Here is a 12,272-nt window from a genome sequence, read left to right on the forward strand (position 1 = left end):
CCCCTTTAACTCCACCAGACTGGCAGCAATATCAGCGCAGCTCACAGCGAAAACACAAACCTTGAAACCATAACCGGAGGAGCTATAAAAGCTAACCACGCCTGATAAATGCAGAGACATAAATTCCACTTTCCCTGCAGGAGGAGTCTGTGCACTGAAAGACGTCCTCTCTGTGCGCTTAGCATGCTGAACCGCGAACGCAACCGAGCGGAGATGTCTTGTTTCTCTGGTAAACAGATCTAGTGAAGCAAAGCAGGAGAGTTTTCCCCACAGGCCACCTAGATAACATCACTGTGTGCCGTGACCACCGCATCATCCTAACAAAGCAAACAATAGCATCCTTCAGGACAGAACCTCTTTCTGTCTCTCCGCCTGTCTCTCTGATTATTCCTACATCTTTCTCTCTTTGCCTGTACGATGTTGTTCTTATCTGATTCCTCTGGATGACAGCTCATAGCCCCTCCGGATACTTGAATGAAATGACAGTGATGTTGAAACCGCATTTCCTGCACTTTTGTTTGTTTGGAGCATATTTCAGGCAACGTGTGCCTTAAAAGTTTGGAAGAACTTGAATAACTGGCAATTAAACTGAGCTGTCCTGTTGTCCTTACCGTGAGCCCAGCTGCTACAGGTAGTTAAAACTGTATCATGAATGAGCTAAGATTTACTCAATGTATGAAAAGCTGCTCACTTTTCACACTTATGCATCAAAACCAGCAGATTTATTTCACTAGGGAAGGAAGAAATTGGGACGCGTTGAAGACAGCCCGTCAACTTAATGTGTTTGTCTTTCAGCCCGCCTGTCTGCTTTAAAAACCCTGTTTTTATAAATCCATCTGCTTCTCTGTATGCCGATCTTTCTTTTTCCTCTCCACGTCTATCATCTCCTGACATCTCTATTTTCGTCCATCATTTTTGTCTTACCGTCTACCTGCTCTCAGTCTTGACTCGAGGTCATTAAAAATGCCTCTTCACACGGCGGTTTTTGCATCGTCTGAGGGAATCTTGAAACTATTCCAGACATGCCCGCACGAATACGGCCAGCGAGGCGTCTGTTTACAGGAGAGGGTTGAATCGGGTTTCAGGCCTGCCTTTGCACTGGTGTGTGTGTGTGTGTGAGTTCAAGAACGAAGGTAGTTAGGTTTCTCTGCTTCTAAATCGAGCGTGTCAAAGTACACCTGGAGATAAAGACATAGGAGGAGGACCTGCTGAGTTGTGAAAGTCATCCATCCTTGTCCATCTCCTCTAAGCTCACCCCCACCCCTAAAAAAACTCCCACATAGTTTGGGTTTGAAAAATAGGCCTGAGATAGATCGCAGATACAGATAAAAGGAGTTTTAAGAGTCTGTATGTGCACAGTGTGCACCTTTATACGTGTGTGGGATCCTTACCTTGTAGGTCCGACAGGAGGGGTTGAAAGCATTTGTCCCGCACACAAACAAGGTGTCGTCGTTCTGCTGCAGGAGGACTTTGATGAAGTTGTGACACTCGTCCTTTAGAGAGCGCAGTCGGGGAGAGGAAAGAGGAGAGAGAAAGTCCACAGTGACTTTTGTGTCTTTTATACTTTAAGAAAGAAAGCCACATAAGCTTTTTGAAACAAGACGCTCTTTCTTCTGAATGTCCTCCTGATACATTCGGAGATATTTTCAGCAGATTTTAATGCATCTTTCAAAACTTTTCTAGAACAATAAATTAGATTAGATTATGTTTCTTTATTTGAGCTGGGACAATGACCTTATACAGTATAAAACTAGGAGAGATGTATTGTGTTGGGTTTTAGCAAATTGCTTTTTTTCCGCACGTAGTCCCTAGACAGGTAAGTAAAAATATAAAAGATTAAAAAGGCATAGACATTAAGAGAAGACTAGACATTAAAGGAGCAGTTCGCCCCTGGAAAAAGCCACTGTCAGTCAAAGCTGGTGTTCTTTGTAATCGATGGAAGCAATAATATTTGAAATTGGCGCCATAGCTGTGGAGAAAGTTGTACAAACAGCTCTACATTCTTACAACACCCAATGTGCATTGCGCCCCTCCCTCTAAAAGGAACGGCCCAACGAGAGACGCTGGAGTGAAATAATACTGTTTCGCTGCAGGCAATGGGTTGGAGCGATACAGAATCTAAAATCCGACAAGAATATACCAATCGTCTAAAAAATCTTCAGGTCTGCAGTCTACATTTCAAACCTGACGATTTTGAACGAGACATGACATCGGAGGCGGGCGTCCTAGTTTGAGGAAGTGTAGTTTGGCGAGCTCCCTGGCCTCCGCCAAATGACGCATTTTACGTGGTCTGGCGGAGGTTTTTTCAGGGCCCATTGGAGAAGTAGATAACTTCCTCCAAAGGCACGGAGCCAGATTACATTTTTTTTTTACCATAACGGCATTAGCTCCCCATAATAGCATGATAGGACTGAGGTTGAAAATTGGCGAACTGGTCCTTTAAAAGAGAACCAAATACAGTACATTCCCCACCCCCCAAAAACACAGGAGATTACACACAAAAGTAGTAATTTAAAAGAGTACCCTAACCCATACCCACACACAAACAGACATTAAAAGAGCAGTGGTCCTAAAATCGAACCTTGTGGCACTCCCATGGTACAGGTTTACAGGGGTGAAAGGAAATCTTTGCTCATTTTCACAGTCGAGATCGAGACAAAATGCTATTTAATATAAATATTCCAACTGATGTGCTCAATTAATTGTGGTAGGAGACGGTTATATGAACTGCAGGCATGTGTTATTGCACCTGCAGGGCCTTCTGTGTCTCTTAATGTGTATGTTTAAATGAAGGAGGGAAGGAAACAGGCAGAACTGTGAGAAACGACATGTGTTACATCTGCACTGTGTGATACTGTATGTGACTATGTAAAAGAAGGGTGATATATATTGTATAAATAAATGTAAGGTGCAAGCACAGAGGTGTCAGAGTGTGTCTGTGTGTGTTTTCTACCTTGTGCTTCCCCTTCATTCTGCAGGTGTCCACGTCCGCCTGTCTGGACTTCCACGTCATTTTCTGCATTAAAAGGTCGAAGTAAAGAAGGAGAGAGAGAGATAAACAGAAAGCAAACAAGATCAACATTAAAGCAGGAGAGAAAAAACAGAAGGCAGTACAGAGCTCAATAACCAATCTATACTGTGATCAATAATCATCATCTGAGATTCTCCATTATTGATTCCTCTAATGAGGCACCTGCTCGGAGGTGAACTTTATTCTAAGCTCTGATTGGAGATCAGTTTACCTCCTTGAACTTCCAATTCTCTGCCAGAGAGGAGGAAATACGATACTGACCCCGGATCAGAACAGAGTCCGTCCAAGGACACATCCCCCTCCCAGAGCTCATTTCTGTGGATTGATAGGCTGGACATCCTTGCACACACACACACCACACACACCACACACACACACTGCCTTGGCCTGTAGGTCAACGCTTGCCAATACCTGCCAGTCAACTACAAACACACAAACGAATAAGCAATCTCTCACTGTCACACACACTTATCAGTCAATGCTGGGTTATATCAGCACACACACACACGTAAACACACACATTCACCACTTTTCCGTCCCTCCCCTGTGTGGCCTGAGGGTCAGCACCGGGCCGGCGGTTCAGACCGCCGCGCACCCGCCGCTGTTGTACAACATGTTTGGAGCTGGGCTGCTGATTAAAGACCCTCAGTCATCAATCAATCTGCGCTTCTCCCAGCAGCCCTTTCATCTGCAGCCTGCTCTCATTAAGACCCACTCTCCGCGCTTTGACATTGAAGTGGATGAGGTGGAGGGACGGCGGGTTGCTGTATACACCAGAACGGCCTTGTTTGAATTGTGTTTGCATGCATTACGTTGAGGGCAAGTGATGCCAGCATGGAGAGGTTGGAATGGAGCGAGAGTGGGTTATTACAGCCGAGGGCCCGTGTCAATATGAGCTTTCTGAATAATCTGAATATATAAGATGATATCTCCTCTTCTTCTCTGCATGCATCTCATCTTTTCATGCAATTAATCTCTTTTCAGCCCTTGTTTTTCCTGCTCTTCTTCTTCCCCTCCCCCTCATCCCTCACTTCCTCTACTGTCTCCTTCACTTCCGTTACACATCCTTCCGATCTGTCGTTGTCCCGTTGCTGAGCATGGATGACGCAGGCGAATCACTCGCTGATTGATTGGATAATGTTCTTAGCGGGGTCAGCAGGGCGAGCACGGCAGGCTCACACCGGTGAGCGGGTGAGTAAGACTGCTGGCAAGGCACACGTATACACCCACGTGCGCACATAAACACACAGCGGCACTCGGAGCCAGGTTATTAGGGTTACGTTGTCAATCACAGCACGCTGAGAACAACGCGTCCTCCAACAGACAGACGTCTCACTCACCTTACTGAAAAAGATCTCGTCACTGTTGGCAGTGTCTGTGTCCACCGTGTATATGTGATCCCTGCAGGCGGAGGAGGGAGGGAGGGAGGGGGGTAGAGAGGGATTTAGGGAAAGGAGAGAGAGGAGATGAGAAGATAAGAGGTCAGACAAGAAGCAGACAGTCAAAAATTCAACAAACAATAAAGCACATTTCTTTGTCTTCTCTGTGTTTTCGCCCTGCAGGCAGCAAACACCGTCAGAAAAATGGGGCTTTGTATAAACTTTGTTCAAACTTCAAAAAATGACAATAAACAAAAGGAGGCCGGAGCTATTTGCTCTGTCAGACAGAAACAGTCAACAAAGGTTTAGAGCGCTGTGGCGCAGGCCCGGGGACAAAGCCTCTTTGTCCCACAGAAAGGTCTTCGGGGGGTGTAAGGGAGGAGGGGGAGGTTGAGACGGGAGGTGCCAAGTCACTCAGAGCTGTTCAGGTCAATTAAGCCTAGTGTTTGAGCCACAGGAAATCTATACTAACACTCATTATAGCTCAGACAAGTGGACTTGTGTGTGCTGGCCTGGAAATATACAGCCTTCTCCTGTGTAATGCAGTCCAGCCATAAAGGCCCCAGCAGGGCATATGGAAGACATAAAAACCACAAGGGTTAACTACATCTCAGACAGACCGACTGGCTGGTGGAGCGAGCATGTAGCTACACCTACTTACCGTGAAGAATTAGGGTGCAGACAGAGGGAGGGAGGGTGCAGCATAGGGGAGGAGGGGGAGAAGGTGTGAGCGGAAGAGACGCACAAAAAGGGGGATTTTCCTCATTTGAGGGGAGAACTAAAGGTGAGCGTGCCAAACGATGTAGCTGCTTTAATTTGTTGGAGATTAGCTGTTGAACGTGTTTTTAATCAAAGTGTATAACAGTGGCATCGTCAGACTCACGGCTTAATTACGTTCCAGCTCCCCAACCTGCGCTCAGCCAGTCAGCCCGCCTTGCTCTCTCATTAACTAAATCTAATAAAGTCTTCGGAGGAACAGGCATCTTGAAATGAATCCACTTATATCGCTTTCCTGGGGGCCAACGCCGTCTCCTGGAGGATAAAACGCTGCCTACTGTACATTATCAGCCACCACGCTCAAATTGAATAATTAATCTCTAAGAGCCGCTGAAATTAAGAAAACACTGCTGCTTCAGAGGAGGGAGAGGACACGTTTCCGGTGAGGCCAAAGGCAAAAGCAAAGTCACTGTCGATGAAATATTTAGTATGTGTTCTGTTTGCTCCTTATTTCTTTGTCTCCTATAATATAAAAGACACCTCTCACAACTCTTCTACCTAACACTATGATATATCAACCTCATGCCCTAACCTTTGAACCTATCTTGTCCTTTCATGGTGGTAAAAGATGTGCACTGATCAGTCATGTGACCTTCATATAGCTACATTACTAAGTAAATAAAAAACGGCTATCATCTTCATTTAAAACTGTGTACTTAAATCTGGACCCTTTTTTATTGGCCAAGAACTTTGCTCCCTTCGAGGTTGTTTTTAGGTGAAAAACCACCCTTTCTTTTCCCCACATATCCATCCAACTGCCACTGTCGTGAAACAAAACCCGTCTCTGCCATCGTTTAGCGGCAACTTGTTGAAACTTAGCTAGCTTGAAATGTAGAAATTAGTAACAGTAATGTTAGCCTTAGTAGTCAGTCATGAGTTTGCAAAAAATACACTGCCGGTTACAGCTAGCTCGCGCATTACCAAAGTGGCTGCCATAGGTTGCACATAATGATATGCATAGCGCCACCCCATCCATTAACAGGATTGGCTCCTTAGGTTTGTGACGTCTCAAACCTGCCAATCTGAAAACGTGTTGTTCAGCCTGTCCTTGGTACACTGCAGTTTAAAAGCAGACAGGCCCAGCCATGGAGATGACTGCTGATGTTGTCCCTGATATGTCTTGTAGCACATGAACACCACATGGAGATGTTTACAAGGTTAAACTCTTGATCTTCACCAGAGGCGGTCTTTAAAAAAACAAAACAATTCTCGTGTATTGACTGAAATTATAAAAACATTTTCTCCCAGTGACTCACAGCTCAAAAGGACAGAAGGAGGTCAACCTCAGGTCAGTGAGATGCAGCCCGTGTCCTTCCCATAGTCAAGTTCACTCGCTCTATCAGATGCCAGATGCTGACTGTCACTGTGCACTCTGCCATGACTAAAAAAAATCAAGCTTTTCAGGCTAAAACGCAAACTGTGCTGCAAAGTGTTTTTCATTAAGCTTCTCTGGTAGCACTAACATGCACTACTCAGGCTAATTGATCTGTATTGAATTTCCAGGGTTCCTCAAACAACCCCGCTGTGTTTCAGTGTTTCTTTCACCTCGCTGCCACGGTAACAGGATACGTCTCAAGGCAAGACGGTAAATTTGATTATTAAAAAGGCCGCTCGATTAAAAAGAATCCAACTCATCATGTTTAAAAGAAGGAGGAAATATTTAAATGGGGAATAAAAGATGATGGGTGATAACACTGACGGATGATATCGGTATAATGTTGGGCTATGTCTCTTAAGTTCAGCAACTTTACTTCATTTATATACTCGTATCAAATTCAAACTTTATATTAAAAAGACAAAACTAAATCAAAAGCTATTAAATCAGAGGATTACTTGGCGGATTTAGTATAATCCCGTGGGTTATTTTACTGCCGGCAATTTTAAAATAGCTCATGAGAAATCTGTAATTGACTGCTCCAGTATTTTCGACAGCGGCTCGGCTCCCTGACTTGTGCCTCTCCTGTCCGGGTGCTGACAGGATCCCCGAGGACCGAGGCCTTCCAGCCGCAGGGATTTCAGCTCCAGCAGAGATTAGAGGGAGCCAAGCGATGATGCGTCCCTCAAACATCCTGACCAGAGACGGAGCGGGACAATGGAGCGGCTGTGTCTGTGTCAACACCAGCTCTCTAAACACACACATGTAGAAGGAGACATGCTCGCACAAACACACACATGCACCCTTTCCTCTCCTCACAGCTGCACCTGAACTCATATTACCACATGCTCACTTCCCTCTGTGTGTGAGTCATCATTTCAGGCGGGGTCTTCAGGACTACACTGGTGGTATTGTATGATGTAGACCATTAACTACAAATCAAACATAGTTAACATCACCGAGGACCGTTTTCCAAAGCTAACTCGAAGTTTTAAGATTGATTTCCTGCCTTCAGGGCCCTCAGTGGTTTCCGTGTATTTAATAACCTCTGAAAAATCCACGTGCAGAGAGTTGAAGCTTGCTTGAAATGCATGATTCATCACAGCCAATGTTTTATTGCCTCTATTTCCTTTTTGTGAAACATCATGGTCACAAGATCTAATCTGACAAATAGCATCCAATACCAAAAACACTTAGCATTCACAGCCTGTTATTAGTGGAGTTATTGGATAATAAAAGTTAAGCTGCAGCTAACAATTATTGTCATGATTTTTTAATCTGACAAGAATTTTTAAGCAGCAGACCCTCATTTTAGAGAAGCTGCTGAAGAAAATATTTGGCATTTTTGCTTTAAAAGAATCTGAAAAATAATTACTTATTATTTTCCTATCATTCAACTGATGGACTCGAGGATAAATGGGCTCATGCAGCTCGGCAGGAAAGAAAAGGACAGAATAAAGAACAACCAAACATGATGTACAAGGTTAAAGTAATAATCTCAAAGATTTTCATGTAAATAAATGTCCATTAAGTCTCTATCTATCGCCCAATGAGGTAACACAATGGTGATTGAGCGTATGGCCCACTGATGAAAGCCTTTGCATTTGCAGTATATCGTATTATTATGGACTGAGCATCTGTGGCGACATTGCGGAAAAAAGTCACAAGTGGCGCCCAGTTAGTGACGCGTTTTCCATCACCCAGCAGTGGTTGGTCTGCCAGAGAGGGTAGGCGGAGCTAAGCGGCTGTTTTTCCGATCCTGCAAGTGTTGCGAGTAAACAGTAATCTACTATGGCTGAACAGACAAAGAAAAGATCGATGACTACAGATACAACTTCAACAATAAGTGAAAATCCAAAGAAAAAGAAACAAACTCGACTCTCAGATGAAGGCAAACAGTCTGAAAAGGAAAGAGACCGTCAGCGAGGAAAATCAAGAGTTACAACCGTGACAAAGGGAGCCAGCTGTAGACGTCTGGTTAAATTGGGTGTACTTGATAAATTGTGCAATTATCAATTCTCGCCATTAGGTGGGGCTCAAGAGAACAAAACTTAAATCTTCAAAATTGTCAGTTTAAATACCATAATTGTTACACCTTTTAAGACATATATATAATGTTACAATGTTGGATGTCCAGACTAAACATGGGTGAAGTTCCAAATCTGTAGGTAAAAGTATGTTGGAGTAATCCCCAGGCTTCTCAGCTCAGTCTGCAGGCTGCTGTCAACGCCAGCTTTCACACAGTTCTTTCTACATGCTGCACTTTGTGACCTCAGTAGGCTTCAGAGAGCTGGCCAATCAGCAGACAGTGGGCTTGTAGTGGCGGGATTTCTTAAAGGGACAGAGCTGACTGAGTCGTTTCAGGCAGAGGCTGTATGAGGGCCTGCACAGAGCACCAGTGTGAGAGTTGTTTTAACTGTAAATTATGCTAAGCTACTCCACAGGTATCAGAAATAAGAAGCTTGAAATTAGCATAATACAACCCCTTTAAGTAAATCAACATTTCTTCCTAGCCTACACAAGTATCTTCTTGTGATGTGTTTTAAGCCCTGAAAAAGGCCTGATAAAATCCTCCTGACCCAGCAGCCTGAAGCTGAGGTCACATTACAAGACGCTCACTGAGCAGAGTTCAGACTAAACGACTGGCCTGAGTAAAGCGGCTGAGCTGTCCTGTTAGGGCACAAATGTGGCACAGATTAATGAGACAACCCAGTTTTATCATGCAACAGCCGGTTTCCATTCGCACCGAGCGGTTCAGTGTGAATATAAAAATAGGTCCTCTATTGTTTATTGTTTCTTAGAATAGAACCCATTTTCATAATGCACGCACATTTAAAATTATTTATGAGAGTGAAAATGTTGTGTGTGTGTACTTGCACTGGATTTGTGTACTAAGAATGTGGACTAAGCTTGTACTAGATGAGTTGGAAATCTCTAACATTGTATTCTACTTACATTAAGTGAGCAAAAATACTCTCTTCATTCTTTTATTCTCCAACATAGCTTTAACTCCTAACTGTGTCCTCACTCCCTGTCACATCATGGTGGATCTTGAACAGCTCACTCAGAAGCTTCATCATCACTCCATACCAGGGATTTATCTAAAGTCTGTCTCTGTGCCCCCCTTTCCCCTTAAACCAACTGACCTTTAACAACTTCAGACCCCTTTTTTAGCCTATATTTGTTTATATTTTAGGACATTGGCACCATTAAAAGTAAACCAAATTAGCTGTCAGCAGTTCCTATTCGTGATGTCCCCATGGATGTCCAAACAGGCACCATCGGATTACTTTGATACTGAAGGGGTTGTCTATTTCTTTGACTTCTAAGCTGATTTATGGACTTAAATTCAGAGATAATGCTATCCTTAGGAAATGTAAGTCAGTCTGAATCTAAAAATATGTGCATCATGTCTGTGGGTTTGAATGAGTTATGACTCAGTCATCTCCAAGGGCTTAAAGTTTAAAAGTACCTTGCTGCCTGCATGAACTCTGTGTGACCCAAGTTTTATGGCGGCAATAGTCAGGTGATGTTTGTCACCATGGTAATAAAACAATTTGTGGTTAATGTTGTAAAACAGCTTGGTTAGATATAGGCACCAAAACTACATGGTTAGTTTAAGAAAAAAATGATGGATTGGGTTTAAAAAAAAATAAAGATATTAGTTAGTGAAGTTATGTGACTTATATAACGAGTTGTATGTTGCTTAAAGGTATAATAAGTAGGATTTTTTCTTGCATTTTGTCAACAACACATTCAAACTGGGCCCCTCCTCCTTGGCTCTTCGTCACCAGAAGCTCACGCTCACTCTCTCGTGCGAGAACACGCCCACCCCGCTGAGCTAAAACCGACAGCATCACGGTTACCGTTGCGCTAGCATGCTAACCGCTGGTTACCTTTGCGCTAGCAAAGTTCGCCATGTTCGCCGGTCTGAATGGGGCCCAGTTGCCAATTTGAACCACTCCCACACTCACCTATACGATGTGATTGGCTCAGAGAAGCACAACAGCGCCCCTCCTGAAAACGTCCCATGCAAAACAAAACAACAGAACAGATGCAGAGGGAAGGGTCTCACAAGGGTCTGCACACACACACTCACCGACACACATGTATAGAGGCCCATAAGTGATGATTTATATTATATTATATTTGTAAAAGTCTATATTTTATTTTTCTAGGAAAATCCTACTTATTATACCTTTAAGCTACAGAGAAGCAAACTTCTAAAACGGAATCAGTAAAAGCTATTGGATTCATACCGGATCAAATCCTGATCTCATGTTCGAAAGTCTTTTGTTTGACCCAACTGACTGCCCGTACATTCTCCTTACGCAGACTTTTTTTTAGCTCTTTATACTATGTACATTAAGAGCACCAAGAAATGATTCAGGCAGGAAGGTACTGAGAGTTTCATTGTTTGAAGCTTAAGGGCGCTAACCAAGCAGCTCTCGTTCCTTCTTTGCCTCTTGCGATCCATTTTAGATTTTAGAGGCGATTTTTAAGATAAATATTTTTCTTCACACAGGGGACTCTGTACCTTTTGCCTCACGGCAGAAGCTGAATGTGGTGGTTTAATGGAGGGCTGTGCTCATCTGGAGTGTTCCCACTTAGGCCCCGGACTGCCTCTCCATGACGATGAGACAGTTGGGTTCGTTTGCAGCCTGTGATTGTGCTGCTTAGTTGCCTTGCTTGTGACACTCAGTGATCATAATGTGATACGAAGTGTGTATACTTTCAATTAGTGATTATTGTGCTGTATCTAAAGTGTATTCTAACATATCTAACACTCAAATGTGCAGTCCAGTCAGAGTGACTTCATTTTTTTAAGTCCACCTGAGATGTCTCGCTGCATGTCTTTTTCTTTCCCATCATGTGCTCGCTCTCGACTGTAACCTATGAATCAAACATGCTCTTAGGGCAGCACAGTGTTATTTCCGTAAACATAAGGTCTACTGTGTAGGGGCTGCTCTGTTGATGATGAAATTCAAAACACCATAAGATTGTGGAAAAAAATAGCAGCAGCCTTTGACCAGAAATGGTTGCAAACAATTGGAAGTCAAAGTGAATCACTTGGCGGGGGCTTCGCATTTCCCCGAAATTCAGCGACAAAAATGTGTGAGTAGGATGGAAGGTATGCAAATATCCTCTTAGACACAAATGTGGAGGCAGTAAAAAAAGATGGCCACAGACTGAGAGAAAGAGCTGAATGATCCAGAGAGACAGTGGACCAACTGAGCGCGGGCGAGGGTGTGAGATTGAGCGGAATAGAGTGACATAGAGGGTCTCGGTCGGACATGTAGCCATGCATGGCCACGAGAACACAGGGGCTTTGTGTGGAAGAATGTCGTTTTCATAACAGCGCGTTTCTTCTGGGGTGACGGCGGGCCGGCTTGGTCCATCTGCTGGGCCTTTTGTTGAACTATCTCGCAGTAAAGAGAGGAACGCGATTAGCATGCACCCCGCACCTTTCGCTACAACCCCTCTTTCTGCAAACTAAATGCCTGCACGTCCGCCCTCCTCTCCACCTCCCACCCTTTCTCTCTCATCACCCTCTTCACCCGTGTTCCTCTCCCTTCATAACCGGATCATGGGTGGTAGAGGAGGGTCCATTCTACATTGTTTTGCCTTTCCCTGGTTCAAATCCTCTTCACAAAGTAGATGGGAGGGAACCCGGGGAGCCAGCAGGCACCTTTGCGCCGTGAAGGGAGTT

The 12,272-nt window shown here is 44.1% G+C and overlaps 1 protein-coding gene across 2 annotated transcripts in view; it reads right to left on the reverse strand.

The window, feature by feature from the left end:
* The window catches only part of sema6a (sema domain, transmembrane domain (TM), and cytoplasmic domain, (semaphorin) 6A), a 122,706-nt gene that overhangs the window by 52,258 nt on the left and 58,176 nt on the right, over positions 1–12,272 (reverse strand). For both annotated transcript variants that reach the window (XM_069682280.1, XM_069682279.1), the window contains exons 4-6: positions 4,372–4,432; positions 2,954–3,016; positions 1,392–1,493 (exon numbers count right to left, since the gene is read on the reverse strand). In XM_069682280.1, coding sequence (XP_069538381.1) covers positions 1,392–1,493; positions 2,954–3,016; positions 4,372–4,432 — 226 coding nt within the window. The remainder of the gene's footprint in view (positions 1–1,391; positions 1,494–2,953; positions 3,017–4,371; positions 4,433–12,272) is intronic.

This window comes from Semicossyphus pulcher, unplaced genomic scaffold (genome assembly GCF_022749685.1).
Source record: "Semicossyphus pulcher isolate SPU_LCO1_2020_fin unplaced genomic scaffold, fSemPul1.0.p SCAF_6, whole genome shotgun sequence".
Lineage (NCBI taxonomy): Eukaryota > Metazoa > Chordata > Actinopteri > Labriformes > Labridae > Semicossyphus > Semicossyphus pulcher.